The sequence below is a fragment of the Carlito syrichta genome, unplaced genomic scaffold (genome assembly GCF_000164805.1).
Source record: "Carlito syrichta isolate Samal-C Ts95f unplaced genomic scaffold, Tarsius_syrichta-2.0.1 Scaffold314676, whole genome shotgun sequence".
Classification (NCBI taxonomy): Eukaryota; Metazoa; Chordata; class Mammalia; order Primates; family Tarsiidae; genus Carlito; species Carlito syrichta.
The window spans coordinates 254,548-279,832 of record NW_007258772.1 but is presented as its reverse complement, the minus strand read 5'-3'; the positions used below and the strand labels follow the sequence as shown (position 1 = coordinate 279,832).

Below are 25,285 nucleotides of genomic sequence, written 5' to 3'. Positions count from 1 at the left end.
ACAGACCCCAAAATGGCAGCAAAGACAAAATGGTAGCTCTCAACAAAAACCAAAACTAGTTTTGATTCAGAATCTTTCGGGCTCTCTGGGGATGACACACATAAGCCTGTAGGGTTGTGGAGTAAACTCTGGAGCCATTGCAACCAGAAGGGATGCCTAGGTCTTCTCTGAGCTGAGTTCAGGCCTCCTGGGCTGGCCTTCTGAGGCTCTCAACTACCTTTGTTGAGGGATGTACAAAGTCCTGTCCACATTAGTATTGGGATCCAAGAGTAATTCCTCACCACATGTTGCCTAGTATGTTGACACACAACCCACAAAGGGCGGGATAGGGGCCAACCTAGCACAGACTTAATATTTGCTCTTTATAATTATTATTTGATGTAGATTGTTTGCTTTGTAAAACACCATATCAAAGTTCTTCAGGAATATGATGACTGAATATTAACTATGCATACTGTCTTCATCTTTCAGTTATTAATGTATTATAATTTAAAGTCCCTGGACTACACAGACACATCTCAGGTTAAGGACAGTTTAACTGTCCCTTTAACCCTAAACCTATTTTAGAATGTTTTAAAAGCCTGATAGAGTGTCTTTCACTTTTCCATGTCCCTAATCGGGCCTTGATCTCAGTGTGGACACTTGAAGAAATGGCCTGAGAAAAGGTAGGGGATAAAATAACGTAAACTAATGTGTTTGAATCCTCTTCAGGTGAAGAAACTGGAGCCATGAAAAGAGCCTTGGCATTGGGGTGGAAAACTTGTATTCTACATCTCATTCTTTCAGAGACCAGCTATAGATTTGGGGCAAATGTCCTTTAATCTTTGGATATCAGAATAGTTGCCTCTGCAACAAAGGAATGGTATCAGTGGTGTTAGGTTGATATGATTGGCTGGATAGATGATAGATAGATAGATAGATAGATAGATAGATAGATAGATAGATACAGACAGACACAGAGAGACACAGAGAGAAACAGAGACAGAAAGACACAGAGACGTGCGTGCGTGTGTGTGTGTGTGTGTGTGTGTGTGTGTGTGTATGTGTATAAAGAGAGAGTTACAGAGATATAGAGATACAGAAACACAAAGAGACACTTTAAGGAATTGACTCACATGATTGTGGGGACTGGCAAATCCAAAACATTCAGAACAAACAGGCAGACAGAAGACCCATGGAAGAGTTGATGTTGCACTCTTAAGTCTGAAAGCAGTCTAGAGGCAAATTTTCTTCCTTCTTGGGGGATCTGTTCTCTATTTTGAGACCTTCAACTGATTGAATGAGACCTACCTACATTTTGAAGGATAATCTGCTTTACTTATAGTCTACTGATTTAAATGTTAATCATATCTTTAAAACTACCATCACAGCAATATCTAGACTGGCATTTGACCACACAACTGGGCACCAAAACCTTGCCAAATTAAAACATAAAATCAACCATCACAGTATCTAATGATATGTCTCATTATAGAAGTCAGATCAGGGAATTGTATACTGAGTTGGAAGAAAAATGTTTCTTTGAACATGGACCCAAGAGTTGATTCTGTCATTGTTGAGCCCTGGGACAGCCACTGACCTCCCAGTGGAAAATGAGTGGCCTGATTTTGATCACTGGTTTCCAGTGTGAACACTGACAAGGTACATATTTTTCATCATGAGCTCTATGTTTTGAACAATTTCATTTGTCCAAAAATCACATTATGTATATGTGAATTCATTATTTGCTAAAAATATACATATACCATAAGAGAGATACTGCCAGAAAACAACTTTTTTCAGTGCTCTTAAAATATTTAAAATAGCCGGCCTCGGTGGCTCAGCCTGTAATCCCACGCCTTTGGGAGGCTGAGGTGAGTGGATTGCCTGAGCCCGTGGGTTCGAGACCCGCCTGGGCAGCAAGACCTCATATCTACAATAAATCAAAAAATCAGCTGGGTGTGGTAGTGCTTGCCTGTAATTCCAGCTACTCGAAAGACTGAGGTGAAGGATCGCCGGAGCCCAGCAGGTCGAGGCTGCGGTGGCCGGGAACGGCCACTGCACTCCAGTCTGGGCGACAGAGTGAGACTCCAACTCAAAAAAAACAATATTGAAAATAGTTCCCAGAGCACTATTCTCTTTTGCTATTTTGATGGGTTACTCCAGGGCCCAGGAAGACTGGTTGGGAACCCCTCAACTTTTTGATGGGTGATGCTAAAACTGGGCAGGGGTATCCAGAGGATCCAGATGGGAGCTTGTTGACAGATTGACCATAAGTCTAAAAGGAACAGCCTTGGTAAGGGCAGTTGAGATAGAGCAAGTGAAAGCAGAGGTTCTGGATCTTAGTGCCCAGGTTCAAATTCTGACCTTCATAATGTATTATTTTGCTAAAAGTGACACCATAGATTTCACTGTGAACAGTGTCTATCTTTTTTGTGGCTTAAAGCTTGTGTAATATAGGTTCATGGTTGTAACTTGCAAATTGAGGTTTGCATGTTAGATTGTTTGGTAATTGGCACATAGAGCCATCTGACTCTTCAAAATGCCTAGGGCACTTTTTGCTCCTCTGTGGACAACAAGGAAAGAGTGGATTTAAACTGTTGTCATAAATCTCTGTGTCATGCCCTTTCCCCCTTCTCTGAAATATGTAAGTGGGAATCAACCTAAGAGAAGAGGAGCTTGACTCTGGTATTTGGCTCAGGGTTAAGAGTGGCTTTTCTTTTTCTCATCTTCATCCTAACCCAAAGTCTGTTAGGATTCCCAGTTAAGTTTTCTCCATCATCTTTTTCTATCATGCTATTTTATGTCAACTGGGAAAAGGAAGTCTCCTACAGACAAAAGAAAAACAGCAAGATCTTTTATATCCCAAGAAAGACTGTTAGAGAGTCTTTATTATGGACATCCCGCTCTTGAGAAACCCAGCAGCAAATTGGACTCAAAGCTGGGTTTGTGAAGCTGGGTTTATTCAGCTTGGAAGGTTGAAGATTCTCAGGAAACCAGGTGCTAGGTTCTTGTGTGATTATCCATCCCATCTTCTATCCTTGTTTAGGGACTCTTTTTCCATCCTAATCTCTAGTCTGTCATAAGGTAAGTCAGGTTCTAAACAAGCGCTTCTCAGGCCAGAATGAAATATAGACAGGCCACCAAGAAAAACTAATGGTGCCACTCAGCCAGAAGGATAAATGTCAGGCAACTAGGGTTTGTTTTGCCACAGATGAGCAGGGAACGGTGATTCATGAATGAAGAGCTGACTAGGGTGCTGGAAAACTCAAGGGTAGGAAGGAGAGATTCTGAGGACATTGGTTTCTCCTGATCCGATGCTCTTAATGCTGCAGACACTCTCGCAGGCCCCTTCGCTCCATAGCCTCTCTATATTTTCACATGCTGTGAATATTCTCAAATAACTTCATCAGCTGGGATTGGATAGAACCCATTTACACACATTGCAAACGTCTGTGTTTGGGACATCAGTTTATGCCATTGAATGATGCATGTGGAAAACTTTCATTTTTTTGCTGTTTGTTTATTTCTCTTAGAATGATTCATTGGTAATAAGTTTCTTGCCCAATGCCTGTTTCTGCAACCATAAAAAAGATGCTGGTATTTACTGCAATTTTCAACTAGTTGTTACTCCTTCCGAAGACTTCTCTTGCTGTCTTCCCAATCCTTTATTCCAACACTCTGGGTGGTAAAAGCTTGAAAAAAGAATCTGCGTACTATTTTGGATAAATTTTGTGACCAATTTTGTGAGTCGGTGTTTTCTGTCTACTTTGTGGCTCTGGAAGATTGCAACTCTTAAGGTTGGTGATTAGAAGGAAGGAACTTAATCATCTAGAAAGCAATCACCTCTTTCGTAGGCGGGTGGGATAACAGGATTCTCATTAACCAGACCTGAAATGGGGGCACAGCTATGTTGGAGTGGAACTCCCTGATGCAGCCTTGCACATTGAGTTCTGTATTTTTTTTTTTAAAGCAGGATTTATTGAGAGGACAGAAAAGCTCCAACAGTGGGAGGGGACCCGAGGGGGTTGCCCGAGGTCTGTATTCTTACTCATAAGGAGGGCATGCCCACAGAGGAATATGCGAGGGAAGTTTCCTGCATGAGGAAACCTGTGGCAAGAAGGGACCTCTCTCTATATATTTAGAGTAAATTGCTTTAACAGTTTTGTTATAGAGATTGCAAATATAATGCCCCATATGACAGGGTTTCTGTTTATTGGGACATATGTATTCTATGGTCCTATATACACAGAGATTATGATTGCATGTGAAACATAACTAAATCTTTGGTATTTTGAAGGAATTAAAATTTTTTAAAAGTGTTTACTCTATTGCCCTTGAAAATCAGAGCCATAAGGTGCATTTCTATTAAACTATATGCAAAACATAAAGAAGGCAGTTCACTTGTTTTTAAAGTCTGAATAGTGTTTTTCAGTGACTTAAGTCAACACTATTGGTTAATACAAAACTCTGGAAAATTTAATAGGAGAATTGGGAAATATGTAAGCAATTGGTAAATAATTGACTTACTAGGGGGAAGTGCATTGACATAGGTCAGGATTCTGGACACAGGCCATTATGGATGATAGCAAGGCTGATTTAAAAGGGTCATTCTGAGGGGAGTCTGTCTTACTACATGATTTTTATCATTTTTGCGTTCCATTTTTAGGGAAACTCTATTCAGATAATTATTTATCTATATTTGTTTAAGAAGTGCCAACTTGTTAATAATATTTTTTCATATTTATGTAATCTCTTGGGACTTCAGACAACTTTATCAACCCTGCGAAGGTAACAAAACAAGAGTCTCATTAACTTCACAAAGTTTACCCGGTATCATAAATAAGACCCTCCAACTCATGTATTGTGTTAACCAGACCCACTAGGATTCCTATAACAGTTTATTACTGGTTCAACTTAGGGAGGTTTGAGCAGGGCCAGCTCACTTTAATCAAAGAGAATACAGCCAGGAGTCCAGCCAAGACCTGAAGTGGGTAGCCCCCTATAGTATCAAGCCATAGAGATGAAACTGCTGTACAGTTCCCAAGAAATTGACCACTCTCTGGTATTTTAGGGGCACATTTAGGACATATTTGCTGCTTGCTTATGTGCTTGTAGGAAGGGCTTGTCTCTCCACCCTCGCCTGTGTAGCCTCTGTTGCAAATTCCAGTTGAGAGGAGATGTAAATTGTAAACGTCCCCAGTGTCATGTTGACCCTTGTCAATATCACTGCTGAGGGGTGTGATCTCATAGACCACTCTTATTTCCCATTTGCAGGCTTTGCAACTTTGCAAAACAAAGCTAATGTAATATTCAGGGTTAGTATTGGTAGAACACATTTATGTTTCTCTGTTCACAGAAACTTTTTTTAAAAATGCCAAAAGTCTGAAGTTCTTTAGATTAAAAATTTTATTTTCTTTCACTTCGTGTTTCAATAGATTATACTTTTTTGAGTTTTATCTGGTAATTTTAGAAGATTTCTGAATCTTTCTGCACTTATAAAACAAGAATAAAATTTTTATTTAAAAATGCTGGGTATATGTTGCCATGGAAGAGGATGTGATTTACAAAAGTACCAGAGCGTAGAGTGCTGATAATTCTTTAGGGGAATCTACTACATCTGGGATATTCATGTAAAGTCAAAATTTCTCTTACAGTGTAAAAACAGGAATAATGAATAAACAGCTGAAAATATGAAATCAAATGGGAATGACCCTCATGAAATAGTCAAGTGGTCTAGAAATTCTACAGGTATTTGTATAGGCTCTTTCTTTTATGCCATTTTTCTTATAAATCATCAAAATATTGCTGAAATCCCAACACTTTTCTGTATAAACTGTGTATCCCAGTGCGTCTGCCTGACTGTCTAGGTAATTCTGGATACATCTAAGGTTTTGGGCTTAAAAATGGGTGAGTAATGATAATACATCCAGACCCACAGGGCTGTTGATGGATCTTATAGCTACAAAGTGCTTTTTACCATAAAATGTGGGGTTTGATTTGGCTGTGGGCATAGGCAAATGGTTATTTGCAACTTACACTTGATATTTAATGTGCTATTCATGTGTCACTAGTGAAACTGGGCCACTAAGTAAAGGTTACTTTTATAATAAGTTAAAATACCAAGAGATTATATCTATGTATTATGTTGGACCTTAGTGTTTTAAAATTATTTTTATAAATGTCTATGAATTAAGTAGTTTAAATTGTTGTCTTATTAGAACACTTTGAGCTGTTCATCTCTGTTCCATACTACTCATAAGCATACCTCCACAATAAAACACTATTTCCCTTAAAATGTTTATCTTATAAGTAATAAATATTTATAAAGAGGAGGACATTTTCTCTTGTCAAAATTTTACTACTATAAAATGTTTTCATTGGAATGAGTTATCTACAACTTCTAAAAAAGTTTTTTAGAAGCTTTTTTTTTTTTTTTTTGAGTTGGAGTCTCACTCTGTTGCCCAGACTGGAGTGGCAGTGGCATGCTCCTGGCCATCGTAGCCTCAACCTAATGGACTCCGGCGATCCTTCTGTCTCAGCCTTCCAAGTAGCTGTAACTACAGGCACGCACTACCATGCCTTGCTAGTTTTTGATTTATTGTAGAGATGAGGTCTTGCCAAGTTGCCCTGGAGAGTCTCGAACTTGCAGGCTCAGGCAATCCGCTCACCTCAGCCTCCCAAAGCGCGAGATTACAGGCTGAGCCACCGAGCCTGGCCTAGAAGTATTTTTAATTGTATTGTGATATACATTCCTATATAATTTTTTTTAAAAAATGAGTGTATTTGTGTGTGTGTATGTGTGAGAGAGAGAGAGAGAGAGAGAGAGAGAGAGAGAGAGAGGAGATTGCTTAGAGCAAATTAAAGATTTTGTCTATTAAACATAAATATAGTTATGTCTAGTTTCAGTGAATAGTAAGAAAGAACACACCTCCCTTTGGGCACTGAAACTCATTTCACATCCGTGCATCCTTACCATTTTTAAAATTGTGGTAAAATATATGCAACTTAAAATTTACCATCTTAACCACTTTTAAGTATACAGTTCAGTGGTATTAAATACATTCGTATGTGCAGCCATCAACACCATCCATCTCTAGAACTCTTTTCACCTTGTGAAACTAAAACTCTACCCATTAAGCAGTAACTCCTCCTTTGCTCCTCTCCCAAACCCCTGGCAACCACCATTCTAATTTCTGTGTCTATGATTTTGACTAATCTAAATATCTTATAGAAGTGGAATAATAAAGTATTTGTCTTTTTGTCTGGTTTATTTCACTTAGAATAAATTGTCAAAGTTCATCCAGCTGCAGCATATATCAGAATTCTGTTTCTTTTTAAGGCTGAATAATATTTCATTGTAGGCATATACCATATTTTGTTTATCTGTCTGTCAATAAACACCTGGGTTGCTTCTACCTTTTAGCTATTGTGAATAATGCTTCTATGAATTGGGTGTCCAAATATCTCTTCAAGACCCTGCTTTTAGTTCTTTGGGGTATATACCCAGAAGTAAAACTGCTGAATTATATGGTAACTCTATTTTTAATTTTTGAGAAATCACCATACTGTTTTCTATGGTAGTTGTACTGTTTCAAATTTCTACCAACAGTGCACAATAATTTTTTTTCTGCATCCGTGTCAATACTTGTTATTTTCTGCTTTTTTCAATAGCAGCCATCTTAATGAGTGTAAAGTGGTATATGATTGTAATTTTAATTTGCATTCCCCTAATGATGTTAGCATCTTTTCATGTGCTTGTGGCCATTTTTTTAAACTTCCTTGGAGAAAAATCTATTAAAATCCTTTGCCCATTTTAAAATTGTTTTTATTTTGTTTTGTTGTTGTTGACTTTTAGGTATTCTCTATGTATTCTAGATATTAACCACTTATCAGATATATGATTTGCAAATATTTTCTCCCACTCTGTAGGTTGCCTTTTTAATTTGTTGATATTGTCTTTTGGTGCATACATTTTCATGTTCAATTTGTCAATTTTTTCATTTGTTATCTATGAGTGCCTTTGGTGTCGTATTCAATAAATCATTGTCATATGCAATAGCATAAAGTTTTTTGCCCTAATCTTCCTTTTGAAAGCTTTATAGTTTCAGCTCTTAGTTTAGCTCTTTGATCCATTTAGAGTTAATTTTTGTATATAGTGTAAGTTTAGGGTCCAACTTCATTCTTTTGTATGTAGATACTCAGTTTTATCAGCACCATTGTTGAAAAGTCTATTCTTTCTCCATTGAATCTTTCTTAGCACCATTTTTTAAAACATTTGACCATAAATGTGAGTGTTTCTTTCTAGGCTCTATACTCTGTACCAATGATCTCTCTTCTGTCTGCTCAAATCTACCTTTGCGTTCTCTAGAAAACTTTTCATTTCAGTTATTTCACTTTTCAACTCCTAAATTTCTTTTTCTTTTAGTTTTTTTTCTCTATGTTAATATTTCCATTTTGTTCATAAATAATTTTCTTGACTTTCTTCACATATTTATTTGAGCATCTTTAAGACAATTGTTTTAAAGTCTTTGTCTAGTAGATCTGCCATCAGTTATTTTTCACGGATAATTTATGTTTATATATTTATTTCTTGTTTTCAATGGGTCATACTTTTTTGTTTCTTTGTTTGCCTTGTTGTTTTGTTGTTGAAAAATGGACATTTGAATCTAATAATGTGATAACTCTGGATTCTCCTTTTTCCCCAGCGTTTTCTGGGTTTGGTGTTGATTTTGTTTATTTATTTATATTTTAATTGTCATAGACCACTTCTGTGCTATGGGTTAGCCTCAGGTGTAAACTTAAGGACTTCTCCAATTTTTTTTTTTTTTTTGGAGCCTGAGCCTTTCTTTTAGCATGTGTGTATGCCTTGATCTTAAAGGGGAAAAAAAAGAAAAGTGAAGGAGGTGGCACTGACTCTTTAACTAGAAATCATTTCAGCCACAGGGAGAGGTACTTTCAGCAATGGGAGAAGGTTCGCAACAATGGTACTCCTTGTGTTTGTACTATCATGATAGAAACAGCAGTCAGACACTGATACTCAATATTTGAAGAAAAGGGTCATTTTTGTCCATACTAGCTTCCACAAGCTATATGCAGTTTTCTCCAAAAGCACATGCACAGCTTCCTGCTATAGAGTTAAAGGTGGAAGATGGGTAGCTATTACTGTAACTGACATTGAACAAAAGGCTGAAACTGGACAAAACTCATTTATCTTCTAAACTTGCCCCTGGAAGTTGCAAGACTTCAATAGATGCAACTCCAAAATAGTTGCATCAGACAGATTCTGACAATGTATTATTGTCTCGATTCCTGGTGCTTTCTATGCTATCTATCATCTCCCCATAATTGTCTCCCCAACTTTTAAACTATCAAAAGTAAAGGTATCATAGAAAGAATGAAGTACTGATACATGCTATACCTTGAACAAGCTTTGGAAACATTATGTTAAGTAGAAGAAGCCAGATAAGCTCTTGAATAGTACACTTTAAAAATGTTAATTTTATGTAATATGAATTTCACTTTATAAAGAAAATAAGGCTATTAGAAAAAAACAACAATGATGTTATAAAATACCATTAACAGGACTTAAATTTTCAGTAAATATTATTCAAGAAACCTATACTATGCATCTTCTCACAAATTGATCTTTATATTCTTACTCCAATCCAGAGTCACAGTAAGCTGTTCAACTGGTTGCTCTCCTTGGGGAGTATAGGTGCTTGCAGTATCTGTCTGAGTCATTTTCTTCCTTCTATCTATGTTAACTATAGGCTGAGTATCTCTAATCTGAAAATCCAAAATATGAAATGCATCAAAGTCTGATACTTTTTGAGCACCAACATGATGCTATAAATGGAAAATTCCACACCTGATCTTATGTGATCACTCACAGTCAAACCACAGGTGCTCATCAATAAAGATGACATTGTCAACACAACACAAAAAAAGTACCTATATGTGACATAAAGAAAATGTGTGATGGGCTTATCGAAGGTCTAGAGCAGCATGCACTCATAAGAGAACAAGAAATCATGTCAACTTATAAAACCAAAAACGGCTTCTAAGACAAAAAGCATTGTTAATGAGGCAGGTGACTCAGAAGGAAACATTTTTAATAGTCATCCTGCAGAATGCTGCCTCATCCCTGGAGGAGCCACTTTCTTACCATTCAACTGCTTTGTTCCTTCTCATTTAAAAATTAAAATGCGCCGGGCTCGGTGGCTCAGCCTGTAATTCTGCGCCTTTGGGAGGCTGAGGTGAGTGGATTGCCTGAGCCCGCGTGTTCGAGACCCGCCTGGGCAGTGAGACCTCATCCCTACAATAAATAAAAAAAATCAGCCAGGCATGGTAGCACATGCCTGTAATTCCGGCTACTTGAAAGGCTGAGGCGGAAGGATCGCCGGAGCCCAGCAGGTTGAGGCCACGGTGGCCAGGAGCGGTCACTGCACTCCAATCTGGGCGACAGAGTGAGACTCCAACTGAAAATAAAATAAAATAAAATAAAATGCAGTATCCAGTAACCTTTTAAGCAAAACACAGCATGTAAGTAAAGACTGAAAGCCTGCCCTTGTTTGCTGTCACTATTTTCTAACAGCTGATACAGGTATTCTGGTGATGCTATTGTGCAGCTTAGTTACCCTGAACACATTATTTTTTTCACTGTATTAATGGTATGTCTTTTTTACTGTTAAGTACTTACATGTGAATATGTATAAGAAAGCGATTGCTTATCAGTAGCATATAAATTCAGAGTCAGAAATAATGGTGATGCCAAGCAATCACAGATTGTCCACATGGTTGACTGAGATAGTGACACTTATACTTTCTACAAACTTGGTTTCGTGCACAAAATTATTCAAACTATTGTATAAAACTACCTTCAGGCTATGTGTATAATGTATATACAGATCATAAATTTCACGTGTAGACTTGGGCCTCATTCCTAAGGTATCTCATTATGTGCAGGCAAATATTGCAAAATCCAAAAAGATCTGAAATTTGAAACACTCCTGGTTCCAAATATTTTTAGATAAGGGATACTCAACCTGAATTGTCAGTTTTACTTCTGCAATATCATTTTAATCTGTCTTCTCCTGTTCTTTTCCATGGACTCTATTCCTAGTTCAGGTCATCTTTGCCCCCTAGCTGTGTTTGTTATCAGCCAGTCCTCCTTATCTAGGAGTGGCAAATCTTCTGAGTTTGCAAGCTCTTACTGCATCCAAGAACTCCTTGGATCCTAGATTTTCAGTAGCATTCCATCAGGAGCCACAAAGTCCTAACTCCTTAGGCTGCATGCAGGACCATCCCACGTAAGTTAACCTATTTATATCAAACAGTCATGGACCTCTACCACAGCTTCTTCTTCAGGGCTGTCTTAGGCTATGACTTCATGTGTGGTCAGGCCAAAGTGGTCTATTTTCCCAAGCAGGTTGATATCTTCCCTACTTCAGCCTTACCTTTATACTCCCTCTTCCTTTTTACCACCTTGATTTCTTCCTAGCTTTTGAGACCTGATGCCTTGATCCAATAACTCCCCTTCCTGAGGCCTTCTGTTATCAGAACAACCTTTGAAAATATATGTTAAGTAGAAAAAGCCAGATAAGCTCCTGAATAGTACACTTTAAAATTGTTAATTTTATGTAATATGAATTTCACTTATTTTAAAAAATAATAAGGCTGTTAGAAAAAATAATAATGATGTTATAAAATACCATTAACAGGGCTCACATTTTCAGTAAATATTATTCAAGAAACCTATATTATGCATCTTTTCACAAATCGATCTTTATATTCTTACACCAATCCAGAGTGTAAGAATATAAAGGTATTTTGCTGTACCTCTCCCTGCCCTTTTTGTGATCTGCCTTCTATCCAGTCTTTGCACAGGCCAAGGGTTAAAAGTTTGTCCAGAATCACTTATCTGGTGAACTGTGAAGCTAGGATTTAAACTTAGACTTCACTTGCCTCAAAGACTGTGCTCTGAGTTATTTCCTTCCTACTGATTTTTGGCCCTCCCCACTTTCATGTCACCCCCTATCGCACACCTATCTGGCACATTTCCACTGTGTTTCATAGATTCGCCATAAAGATTTATAGAATGTATAGCACCTGTACATCTTGACTAAAAAATTAGTTTTTAAAGGGACTGTCCAACTAATTCTTTTTGAGAGATAACTAACCACAGAAAGATACCATAGTCATTAGCTTCTGTGTTTTAAATGTTTTGTATGTGGCCTTTCTAGTCCTATTTCCAAACATTGTCCCTACACATAAACATTGATTTGGAATTATTTTGATCAAATGTATTTCCTCAATTTTCATGGTCCCAAGAACCTTTTTCTGGTCTTTCCCTCCTCACATTCATAGTATTTACGTTTGTGTCACTAATTTTAAACATAACGATACACTATTTTGTGTTATTTATTTTGTTTTTTTGTTTGTTTGTTTGTTTGTTTGTTTGTTTTGAGTTGGAGTCTCACTCTGTCGCACAGACTGGAGTGCAGTGGCCGCTCCCGGCCACTGCAGCCTCAACCTGCTGGGCTCTGGCGATCCTTCCACCTCAGCCTTCCCAGTAGCTGGAATTACAGGCATGCACTACTACGCCCGGCTGATTTTTTTATTTATTGTAGAGATGAGGTCTCGCTGCCCAGGTGGGTCTCGAACCCGCGGGCTCAGGCAATCCACTCACCTCAGCCTCCCAAAGGCACGGGATTACAGGCGGAGCCACCGAGCCTGGCTTGTGTTATTTATTAGATGTGATCTCTTAAGAACTATGCATTTCCATAATGCCTGTGCCTCTATGGTAGCAGTATTGTCAATTTTGATGAATGAAAAAAAATGAAAGAATGAAAATCTCTTCTTGGTATAGCATAAACAAGTTTTTTTTTTAAAGCATTGTTGGAATCATTTGGAGTTATTATTGTTGTTATTATTATTATTTTTAGTTTTAGTACCGCCTGTCTAGCTATGTGATAAGCCAGTATTCTAGTTTTAACCCATCTGTTGATACTTCATTTATTATCTCTTAACCAGACGCCCATCAGTTCAAAAACTATTTAGGTTGGAAGATTAACTGGGCATTGCTGTTATTTTTAAAATTTATCTTAGGAAGGAAAACAATTATGTTTCAGGCTGTAATTTAAATAGAGCAATTTTTGCATCCTTGGCACTAGAAGCAAGTGTCTAAGTGAAATCAAACACTGAAAGATTTGGAAAGAGAACCAGGCTAGGAGATAAGTTCAATAAAGATTTTGTTTTCCAGATGTAGCATCCTTTTTATTCCTTTTTATTATTAAATTTGGTATGTGTTTGGCTGAAAATAAACTTTGAGTGACTTTATGATTTTAAAGAAATGCCAGATTGTATAAAATATCATACTCAGTTCTTCTAATTAGAGTTTAAAAGAGGGGTGGGGAGACAGAGAATAGATCTCTAGAAATTAGATTTTAAAGATCCAGCTCTATTTAAAGAATTTAAATACATTTGCCAAGTACGCAACTGGCAAGGGAGATAAGGTGGATATTCTGATAGCAGATATTTTTTCAGAAAGCAAGAAAGAAACCTCTTTGTCTTTCCAATGTGACACTGACTATTCAAAACATTTCTCTACTCATTAAGTCTGTTAGAACAGAGAGCCAACTGCTTGCTGACCTCTCCATTTTTCTTCCTGTCTTGTATCTGCAGGTTACTTATCTAGGGAAAGTCTCCACCACTGGCATGCAATTTTTGTCAGGCTGCACAGAGAAGCCAGTCATTGAGCTCTGGAAGAAGCACACGCTAGCCCGAGAAGATGTCTTTCCAGCCAATGCCCTCCTGGAAATCCGACCATTCCAAGTGTGGCTCCATCACCTCGACCATAAAGGGGAAGCCACAGTCCACATGGATACCTTCCAAGTGGCCCGTATCGCTTACTGCACTGCCGACCACAACGTGAGCCCCAACATCTTCGCCTGGGTGTACAGGGAGATCAACGATGACCTGTCCTACCAGATGGACTGCCATGCTGTGGAGTGCGAGAGCAAGCTGGAGGCCAAGAAACTGGCCCATGCCATGATGGAGGCCTTCAGGAAGACTTTCCACAGTATGAAGAGCGACGGACGAATCCACAGCAACAGTTCCTCTGAAGAGGTGTCCCAGGAATTGGAATCCGACGATGGCTGAATGAACTTGAGATGATGCTTCAGCAAAGGCAGTATTGGTCAAGGAGTTCAAGATAAGAGATGAGTAAGCAACAATTCAAATTTGGGATGAAAAGACTGCCAAACTATTGGCTGACAAAGCTTTTTAAATTCAGAAGAGCAATTCTAAATCTAAAGAAATGTATCATTAAAGTAATTACGTTACATTGAAATCTGCTGCTGCTGTGACTTGTGAGGAGGGTGGGGGTATGGATGGGGAGTAAGGTTCTAGACTCTTATTGTTTTTCTTGTTTCCCAATGCCTCCCTGTGGGAGAGCTTCATGCCAGTTTTCACCACTCTCAAATACTTTGCGGCTGTTAGTTGATGGATCATCTTGATCTGCCTTATAAAATCCACAAGAATGGTAGAGGCATCTGTGAGATCTTGAGTGAGGGTGGTGCCGGGAGTGCTGTGCAGATGCTGGCCACAGGGTTGAAGGAACACCTCAGGAGGATCCTGAGAGCCCCTCTCCCATGGCATGTTTCAGATTCTCTCCTCAGTATGCAAATCAGCACAGCCTTTATGGAGCTTTACAACTAACAACCTGATAGTTGGCAGTTAATTCACAGTTAAAGATAATGCTTTTATTTACATGAATATATCAAGTAGTACCCTCTTATTGTAGTCACTTCATCTATTTTCTTAGAATACTTGCAACTACTAATAACCCCTTCCCTCCTCCTGCCCCATTCACCCTCTTTCCCCTTCTGATATCCCTAGAGGGATGAAATATCAACAGACAGTGCAGGACACCAAAAGGAAAGAAAATAACCAAGTAAATGAAGCAAACAAACAAACCAGCAGTTTAAAACAGCTGCAATGACAGAAACTCTGAAAAAGAGGAATGAGTGATTAGCAAGTGAGCAAACTCTTTGTAGGCTGTCCTTTTGTTTCAGCTCAGATTTAGGATAACTTATTTAATTAATGGTCCCATCTGATACATCCTTCCTGGCAGGCTTCAAATCCTGATCTGGCATCACCAAGGAAGCCTTGCCCCCATCACTTAACATTGCACTTGGATAGGGAATGAGTTAAATTAACTTGGCTTGTCTAGAGAACCGATGTCCAGCTTAACCTAAAGAGAAATCTTACCTTGAGGTAAGATTAAAACTGGTGGTATCCTAAGGTCAGAATTACCCATTTTTTTCTATTATTTTGAATGATAAGTTATCATTAAAAAATCCTGAGATGTCTCAGTTTCATAGATCTTTAAATATCATGAACACAGAGTCAACATTGAATGAAATTGAAAGTATTTGTTAATATACATACATTAAAGGCCGAGAGCAGATGACTACTTTTCCAGTAATGCTGCTCTTTTATAAAAATCCGCTTTTATTCCCAGTAATGCAAGGGCACTGTGGCGCCTAAGAAGCCTTAAGTGAGAGGTAGTCCAATCCAGAGAGCAATGGTGTCAGCATTTTGGTCTGCGTATCTATGTGTCCGTGTATGCGTTTGTGTGTGTGTAATGTGCCCCATGTGTGGGTCCAGTTTTCAGGCATGTAGAATAAGCATGGAGTCATACTGAGGAGGATTCACCTCTTGAAGATGTGCTTGTTGCTTTACAACATATGTAAACTATTCTTTAGCATAAATGCATTCATTCTTTAATAAAAATATGTTTGCATTAATAAAGCTGAGGCGTTTCATACTTTATGTGTCTTTCCTTTTTCAAGTGACAACAACCTCAAGAACAAAATAGATCAAAATGAGCAAACAGGACAATTTTATCTAAAAATATTTTAAAACTTGGTCATAAAGAATCCATTCTTTGATGATGGTTCAAAATATTGCTTTATTTTTCTAAATGTTCAGTTTGTTTTTAATTTCTGTGTGCTCCTTAACTGAGATGGTGACACAGCAACAGTTGCAATAGTTATTTAGTGTGGTGGACAACTTCAGTAGAGTCTTCTAGAACATTTTGTAAAGGATTGCTCTTTGCAAAAATCTTATAGACATTGTATGGACATCTTTGGAGAACCTACACTAGAAGGTAAACACTGAGTGAATTTTTTTTTTTTTTTTATGAGACTGGTTAAAAAATGTCTCCTCCAGGCTATGATATCTCAGAACAGTCCCATTAATCAAGCAAGGAAGGTGGCACTGGAGCCTTTGGATTTTGAGAAAGGCCCTTCATGGAATCAGTAACAAATATAAAAGCTTTTAAAGGAAAAACATAATACCTGTTAAAGAGACGAACTCAAGTGAGAATTACAACCTGACTTCTCTGATTGAAATGGCATTTCTCTGAAGTTGAACTTTTCCAATTTTATTTTCTCTTTTGTCCTTGAATATACATTTAAAAGGAAGAAAAAGAGAAAGAAACCAGCCAGCATGTATTTCAGCAATGCTATTTTCCTCTCTGAGTAAAAGTTTAGTTTAATCCTAAGTGTACACATGGTTACTTATTATAGGAAGAATTTGCTAGTTTTGTTTCAGGGTACCAAGTATGACATGCTAAGTGTTTGGCTCTAATAATATTGGCATGCGCTTTTCCTTGAGATGACTGGTAAGCAATTTAAATGTAGACACATAATAGTGTCTTTCAGTTAGCTAATGAAGTCTTTTGGGGCAGCCTATCCTAAATCTTCTCAGAGGGGTAAGTTTACATTATTATTTTTTAATGCTTTGTACTCTTTATACTATATTTTCTCTGCTATGATCACAAAGCACTTTGATGTACATTAACTTGTATGCTCTGCAGAAGAATCCTATATTCAGGCACAGCAATTGCTTTTGGGATGAGAAAATGAGAGGTTACATCACTTGGCCATGGCAGCACAGCTGAGACATGTTTGATGAAACTAGAAACTTCTGAATTCTGGTCCAGGGTTGTTGCTTTGTCCAGGCAAGATCCACTTTCTTTGAATTTTTTATTTCCATTCCTCTTAAAATCTGCTAGCTTATTTTAAATTTGCACACTAAACCACTATAAATAAACATTCTTTGCTATTCATTTTTGAAGTGTTTTTGACAGTTACATTATTAAAAGCAAAGGTCCAAGAAGTTTTTCTGAGTGCAAATAACCCATGTGACGTCTTGCTTAGATATTTTCCAGGCTATGGGCAATGGATGAAGTTCTCTACCCCTACAAAACCAAGATGCCCGTTTTGTTTGTTTTGTTGTTCTGAGGATATGTTAAAACTCCCAAGCAAATCCTTTTATTACAGGATTCCATAGCATCCTGTAATTTTCCTTCATGTCATTCACTGCAGTTTTACATATGTATTTGTATAATTATGTAAATGTCTGTTTAGAACTCTTGGGTGTGTCTTTAAGAAGGTGGCTTTGTCTCTTTTGTTCATGTTTATCCCTAGCTCCTATAACAGGACCAGGCACCTAGGAGGAACTCATTGAATTTCTGCTCGTTGGCTGGCAAGATGGACTGAGGGATAGACAGATGGAAGGAAAAATCACTATGTGAGTTTTGATTTGTGAATTCTAGGACAGAATCCTGGAGCCTGAAGTTATTCTAATGGCTCCCTTACCCAGTTCTTCAAAGGTGAGCAAAAGGCTTTTTTTACCAAAGAAAAACATTACCCTTTACCTAATTACAAAAAGTATTGCTCCTTATAGATAGAAAAACAATGTTAGGTACTCAGTGTCATACAGATGAAATAGAACAAGCATTATCCCAAGGAAGCAGACAAATACTATATCTTAAGACACCCACATTTAGCAGATTATAGCACTCCTGTCATACATTTGTTCCTGTTAATTTCTTTGGCTGAAAGAGGAGAGAGAGAGAGAGAGACTGTTAAAGGACAACATTTTTACTTTCTGACAGCATGAAGCATATGAACTCAGCTGGGTTGTCCCAAAATGTATGCTATAGAAAGCATTTTTTTTCTTTTGCCCTTTCATCTGCTTTTTTCCTATCTCTTCTTTCCTTTTTCCATCCTTTCTTCTGCTTTCCCTCTTTCTACCTTCTCTTTTTTCCTACCTTAACTGTTTATTATTTACATGAAACATCTAAGACTTACTTAAATTTTGGATGGGTGTTCTGAATCTGAGATCACATGTTTTGGTTCACGATCTGTTGACATCAAATTAGACAGGATTGTGGAACACTGCAGATTATCTTAAATTCGTCTTATTGGTTTACTTTTTCAGTCAGATGGGACATGATGATGACTTAATTCTTCATAACTTCCTATTTCTTAAATATTTTAAAACTGTGCTATCTTTCCATCTCCCAGATACCCTAAACTAATCTAGAGTTAAGGTGAAGATTCCCTTAATTGTCAGAGGTAAATCCAGAATTCTTATGGATCTTCAAGAAACTTTTCTGTGAGATGCCAAGATTTGACTTTTGAAATAATTTTATGGAATATAGTGTTCAGCTTAAAAATCTTGACTGTTCCTTCTGATGTGATGCCAACTGATAAGAGTCACCAGAAGAAAAATATGTATGGTGCTTAAACGCAAGCTTACAAAGAAAAACATTTGGATAGGTAAAAGCAAATTACTAAAAACGAGAAATATCTAAACCCATTTACTTTGAACATCTCTAAATAAACCCTATTTGTTGAAAATCAATCTAAGACATGGTCTCATGAGGAAAGTGTTTCTTTTGGAGTGTCCTAGTAAGATTATCTCGGGCTTTATGTATCCAAAAGTGGATACTGAAAAAGAATCTGAATAAATTTTGCCTTGGAAACTAGGGTTTTCACATAAAAAACATTCTCCTATTAAGTTTTCAATAGCTCGGCTTAGAGGCTACTATAAGAAGATACTCATGTGATCTGAAAATGGGATTATGTACTAAAGTATTACACGTTTGTTCAATCCCTTCATAATAAACTACCAGTAATTATCAGGATGCTCATGTCTATAACTTTTTTAAACAATTATTTTCTTAGGGAACCATTCCTAGAAATGTTTTTACCCCTTTACCTAGGCGAACATATTAGAGCAAGATTGAGTCACTTGAAAACATTCTGAGATTTGTGAACTGCAACATGATTCTACATGTGACCTGCTTGATATCAGGCCTGTCATTATGTGGTCCTGATTGCCATTCCAGAACATTCTTTATCCTGGGGCAAAGCTTAAGAGAAACAGTTAAGAAAATAACCACATGCACGAAAGAGCCATGAGTTGATTGCATTCCATGATCATTTACTTTTACAATTATTTCAATTGACAAAAAATGTACATATTTATAGTGTGTAGACTGATTTGTTGAAGTATGTATACATTGTGGAATGGCTAAATTAAACTAAGTAACATGTACACTACCTTACATACTTATCATATTTTTCTGGTGGGAGAATACGTGAAATCTAATCTCTTGGCAATTTGGGGGAAATTAGAATGACAATGAGATATCACCTCACACATGTTATATTGGCTATTAACAAAAAGGCAGAAGATAACAAGTATTGGTGAGAATGTAAAGAAAAGAGAACACCCGCACGCTTTTGGTGGGAATGTAAATTAGTACAACCATTACAGAAAACAGTACAGAGGTTTCTTTAACATTTCTTAAAAATAGAACTACCATATGATCTAGCAATTCTACTACTAGGTATATATCCAAAGGAAATGAAATCAGTATGTCAAAGAGACGTCTGAACTTTCATGTTTATTGCAGCATTATTCACAATAGCGAAAACCAAAGGATGAATGGATAGATATTGTGGTACTTATATACTAGGGAATACTTTTCAGCCTTAAAAAAAAGGCAGAGGGGACGGGGGGAGTCCTGTCATTTGAAACAAAATGGATGACCCTAGAGAACATTATTAAGTAAAATAAGCCAGATTCAGAAAGATAAAACCACATGATCTCACCTATATGTGGAATCTAAAACAGTCAGAGAAGCAGAGGGAAGAATTGTGGTTACCAGGGCCTGGGGATTTGAAGGGTTGAGGAGATAATAGTCAAAGGATACAAAATCTCAGATAGGAGGAATAAATTCAAGAGAACTATTGTACAACATGCTGACTGTAGTTAATAACAATGTTTTAATCCATCCCCGGTTATTTTTTAATATAAATTTGGGACCAAGGAAGGCTATGCTTCATTATAGGGCTGAACATAGTGGTTCTGATGGCAATTTTGTGCAGGAAATGAAACTGAACAAATTTCATTCTGCTTATAATTGGATTATCTTCATGTAGATGTGATTATAGATATAGAAATATCTTAATGGGAGACTTGGAGTGGAATTGGACTTTTAGCTAAGGCTTCTGCCAAATTATCTTATTGTCTTTTCCATTTTAATTACAATAACTTTTTTCTAGAATTTACTACTGTACTTTTAGAAATTAATACTGCACAGCCTCATTAATTTAGATAAAGCTAACTAGGAGTTAGTGTCTTTAGTCTTACAAAATTCAAATTTTATGCTTATTTTTATAATCAAATAAATAGGATAAATAACATTGTTATTTGAAGTGTTGCCTACTTGGGAAACACTGCATCTGCATATTAGCATAACAATTTACTAGATATATGTAATTTCTGCATAAGTGGAAGTTGGCATGGCAGAAGTTGTGACTTTGATGTGCTAGTTTCAAGCTATTCTTTATTTATTAAAATGAGATCTTTACTAAGTAACAGATGGTTAATGGAGTTCTAATATTCAGAATCTTGAAAGTAATAAAAATCTTCTTTTGAAATATTTGTTATTTATACACATCTTCCTCTTCAGTTAGTATACATATTTGGTTCTATTAAACAAAAATTAAAAACTCTAAAAATGACTCAAGTTCTACTTTTTCTAGTAAAAACAGAGTTGTTGAAATAATTGAAATTATTTTTCTGATCACCAGCCTTTCATAGTTTTCACTGTGCTACTATTGGCTTTTTTTCTTTTTAAATTTTCAAGACACAGACAATTCTTATAGGTCACCTTAAGACACTCAGCAACTTATCAAGGTATAATAGACACTTACGGCAATTACTTGCAGTGGTCTGGCTTATATTTAATGTTCATTTTATAATTTTTCAGATCTGTAAAAGTTTTGTGGTTGCATGGTCTTCCTGGCAATCTGCTCATATATCAGTTCTATCTGAATGATGTGTGAAGTTCTAAGGATGACTCCAACAACCGGTACCCTGTCCAAGGCCTACAGTGAACAGGGCCAAGTAGCCTTTGGAAACCAGCTCAAAAACCTCTAGCACAGGCTGTGGCTTGAAAAGGGAATAGAGAGTCATCAGGTTAGAGGAAGAGGAACCTTTCCCAATCTATCAGCCACGAGAGGTTCTTTTGTGTAATTATCTGCCCAGAGAGGTATGCTTTTGACATAGCTCACCTTAAAAATAGCAGGCATGGGTTTGACTCACATATTGTTCCTAGAATATTTTTAGGAATTTTTAGTTAATTCTGATACAATTTTTCTTAAAAGTAGTCATATGTTGATCTTTTTCTTCTTCTATTATTGCCTATTGCTAACCTACATGGTCCATGCCTAAGGAGACAGGAAAAGGAAGAGACTTAACATTTTAAGCACACTCACTGGGCTAGACACTGTGCTAAAGCCTGTGAAAGTGTAGCATTTCCAGTTGAAAGTTAAGACATTTGCCACAGGTTGTACCAGCCACTAGTCAGCAACAGAATCAGGATTCAAGCTCAGATGCACAGAACATCCAACACTGGATACCCCAATACAACATATGCTTCACAAAAGAAAGCGGGCATGGAGAAACATGGGCACAGAGACCTCTGTGGGGTTGCAAATGACTTTCAGGCCATATTCTGGAGGAAAGTCATCTAATCTGACTGTGGTGGTGGGCATGCAACTTTTAACATCAGGCTCAAAACAATTGTGAGCTTTGACTCATCACATTGTAAGTGCAGTTGTATGAAAAATTGCTTTTTAAAGAATCAAATTTTTTTTTCCTTCATGATATTTTGTCAGTTATTCTTTAGAGAAAGGCATGGCACAAACCTCCACATCAGGCAGCCTCAAGAAGTGAGACAAATTCATTCTGGGTAGCCCCGGAGATGAGCTTTTTAAGGTCCATGCCAGAAAGCCCTGAAACTTGAAGATAAAACCTTTGTGTCAATTTCATTCTTCAAGCTAGGACTCCTAGGCTAATGTCTTATTTATTTATTCTATCTTAATCCTGTCCTTGACAGCAGGTTTTCTCAGTCCCAGAAATGCCATGACAGGGATGGGCTGATGTCAGACAGCAACCCTTGAACAAGGAGGGAAGAGTCCTGTGTTACCCAAATTAGGTTTCATTGGGACGATCTCTGTGCCCTCAGATCACTTCTTGTCAGGAGCCGGCCATGGAGGTCCATGTGAACGTTAGGGATCAAGGTGGGCCATGGACCCTGAGACCACTAGGATGCATTCGGGAGCTGTTGACCCCATTCCCTTCTTCCTTTTTCATTTTAGCCAAAAGGATCTCTGCCTACCTAAGCTGAAGGCTCTGACTGTGACAGGCATGGCTCACTCTAGAAACTCATTGTTCCTGTTTCCCATGAACTGCGGTTTCAGCTTAGGTATTAGATATAATTCAAACTCAGGTCAGATTTGGGAGCCTTCTATATGGTACAAGCTTCTTTATACGATTTAAAAGTATATTTGTGGAATTAGTATATACATATGGAGAGCTGTTTTCAGCTTTAGATGGTATAGATGATTATCTAGAGTTACCAGAAATGGCCCAGCACGAACTTTGGGCTAGGTCATATTCCTGAGGGCCCAGCATGTACTTTGGACTGGGCTGCATTCTTTTAAACCGGTTTTTAACTTACAGTTAGTGTAGGGTTTTTCTACTTATCATAGAAATTGAATTTATTTTACTCATAGAAAGTATTGTAGAATAGGTCATGCTACGTCAGGGAATTATATTGGTTCAATCATGATCATACATGATATTTTGAGGTTTAATAAGAATACAGCTAACTTTAGAAATTTCATCATTCCCATTTTCTACTATTTGGTTTTGCCCTTAATACAATTTACAGTTTATGTTTGGGTTTTATTTTTAGAAGCTTTATTGCTGATGATCAACTTTATATATTAGGATTAGGAATTAGAAACTTTTATAGAAATTAAGACAGATATATAGGATTTTAGAATAGCTATTTTGTTAAGAGATTGTAATCAGTTGTTCCTAGAAATGGCCCAGCATGATCTTTGGACTGGGCCACATTCTTTAGGAACTGGTTTGAGCTATAATTAAGAGTTTCTATAGTGTAGGTAAAATTAGCACAGAATAGAAAGGGATTAGGATTTAAGTTAGTCATTAAGTGTTGTGTATGCATAAGCTTTAGAAGTTATTGGTTATTAGAATATCATGATGTTAGAATTGTTGTATTGCTTTTGAGGAACATTAACCAAACATAAGGAACAGGGAGATAATTTTAGGATTGTTCTTCCTCATGCTTGGGAAAATGCCTGGTGGGTGAGGGAGCCCCTCATCCACCTGGCTTTGTGTTCATGTAATAGTCTTGTGATTTAATTGGGATTGTCCTTCCTCATGCTTGAGGAAACACCTGGTGGGTGGAGGACGCCCCTCATCCAGCTGGCTTTGTGTTCACATGAAAGTCTTGTGATTTAACCTGTGAAATTTTGGGATAAAAGACTTACGGTATGTCCCATTAAATGGCTTCTGCTCAATCCGTTGAACAGTTGTCCATTTTCTTTTTTTCTCTTTCTTTCTCTTTCTTTCTCTTTGTATCTATCCCTTCATCTTTCTTTCTTTTAATATCTATCCCTCCTACAGAATCGGTTTCTGCACTAGACAGAGTCCAGTCTCTTTCTTTCTCCTCCCTTTCTTTCTTTCTTTTATTATCTATCCCTTCCAGTTTCCCCAACGCCACCACACTTTCCAGGGACTCCCCAAAACCTGCAGGGGTTGGCCCCCTGCAACTTCTAGACTTGTGACCTCTGTCTTTTGTCAGAAAAATACCTCCTAAGGGCAGTACACTCTCTCAAAGGCCAAAGTAACAGGAAGCTCTCGAGTTTACTCTTTTATTTCTGGGCAAGGAATCTGGACACACAACCTCCAGACTCACCATTCTTTTTGCCTCCGGAGCTCCTGTTGTTCTAAAACCCAAATTTGATTATCATAGACTTTTTCTTAAATTCCTTATTGTCTGCAAGAGAAACTAATTAACATCATTTCTCCCTTCCTGCTTGTTCTCCTTTCTCAATCTTGTATTTTATTATGATGTATAAACTCTCCCACAAGCCAGCTCTCACCAACTATCCCAGCTCAAATTCAGACCCTGAATCTACGTTACCCTAGGCAAAGAACTTAACATCTTGAGCCTCAGCCTCTTCATCTGTGAAACGGGGATAATAGGTGCCTAACTCACAGAATTGCAATGAGAATTAAAGAAGTGAATACAGAATATAAGTGAAGCATTTAGCCTGGGGCTGGTGTCTTGTGCATGTTCAGTCGATGCATCCTTTATTGAGCTTTTCATTTTCTCCTCTCACTCCTCCATCAGTTAGCCAGAAGAGTTATTTTCAATTTCTCAAAATGGCCAGATTCAGCCTTGGCATGCTACTCCTATGCCACATCATGCACCCTTTTTTGCCTCTTTAGCTCCTCTTCCCAGGCATCCATAAATGAGTGAAGACCCACCCACAACTGCCTTCATGAAAAGTTCTCACCACAGGTCTGAGAGCTCCCAGGGCAATGCTGTCCAATAGTTATGGGTTGCCTGCCACACATGTAAATATTACATTTCCTATCAGCCTAATTAAAAAGTATTAAAAAAATAGATGAAATTCATTTTAATGGTAGACTTTATGTATTTGACTCAGTATATTAAAATATTGTCATTTTAACACATGATCAACATAAAATATATGCATGAGATATTTTATTCTTGTTGTCCTAAGTGTGAAATCTGGTATATATTTTACACTCTATAGTACATCAAGTGCTCAGAAGCCACACATGACAAGTGGCTACTGTGTTGGGCTGCACAGATCAAGAGGGGGAGAACCACAGACTGATCCCTCATCCACAGAGCCCACCACAGTGGCTGACACATAGGAGGGAATGCTAAATGCTTGTTTAGTGAATAAAATGTTGAACATGAACAACATCCTTAGGTATGTCACTATATTCATTTTCTGGGACTGTGTAACAAGGAAGTACCACTAAATGGTTGGCTTAAAAAAAACAGAAATGTATTGTCTCACAGTTC

At 37.5% G+C, this 25,285-nt stretch overlaps 1 protein-coding gene across 1 annotated transcript in view; it reads left to right on the top strand.

Moving 5' to 3' along the window:
• PID1 (phosphotyrosine interaction domain containing 1) overlaps window positions 1-15,811 on the top strand; it is a 134,044-nt gene extending 118,233 nt beyond the window's left edge. Inside the window, exon 2 of the mRNA XM_021719418.1 lies at window positions 13,666-15,811. Within this exon, the coding sequence (XP_021575093.1) occupies window positions 13,666-14,142 (477 nt within the window). The 3' untranslated portion in view covers window positions 14,143-15,811. The remainder of the gene's footprint in view (window positions 1-13,665) is intronic.
• Window positions 15,812-25,285: the final 9,474 nt, after the last annotated feature.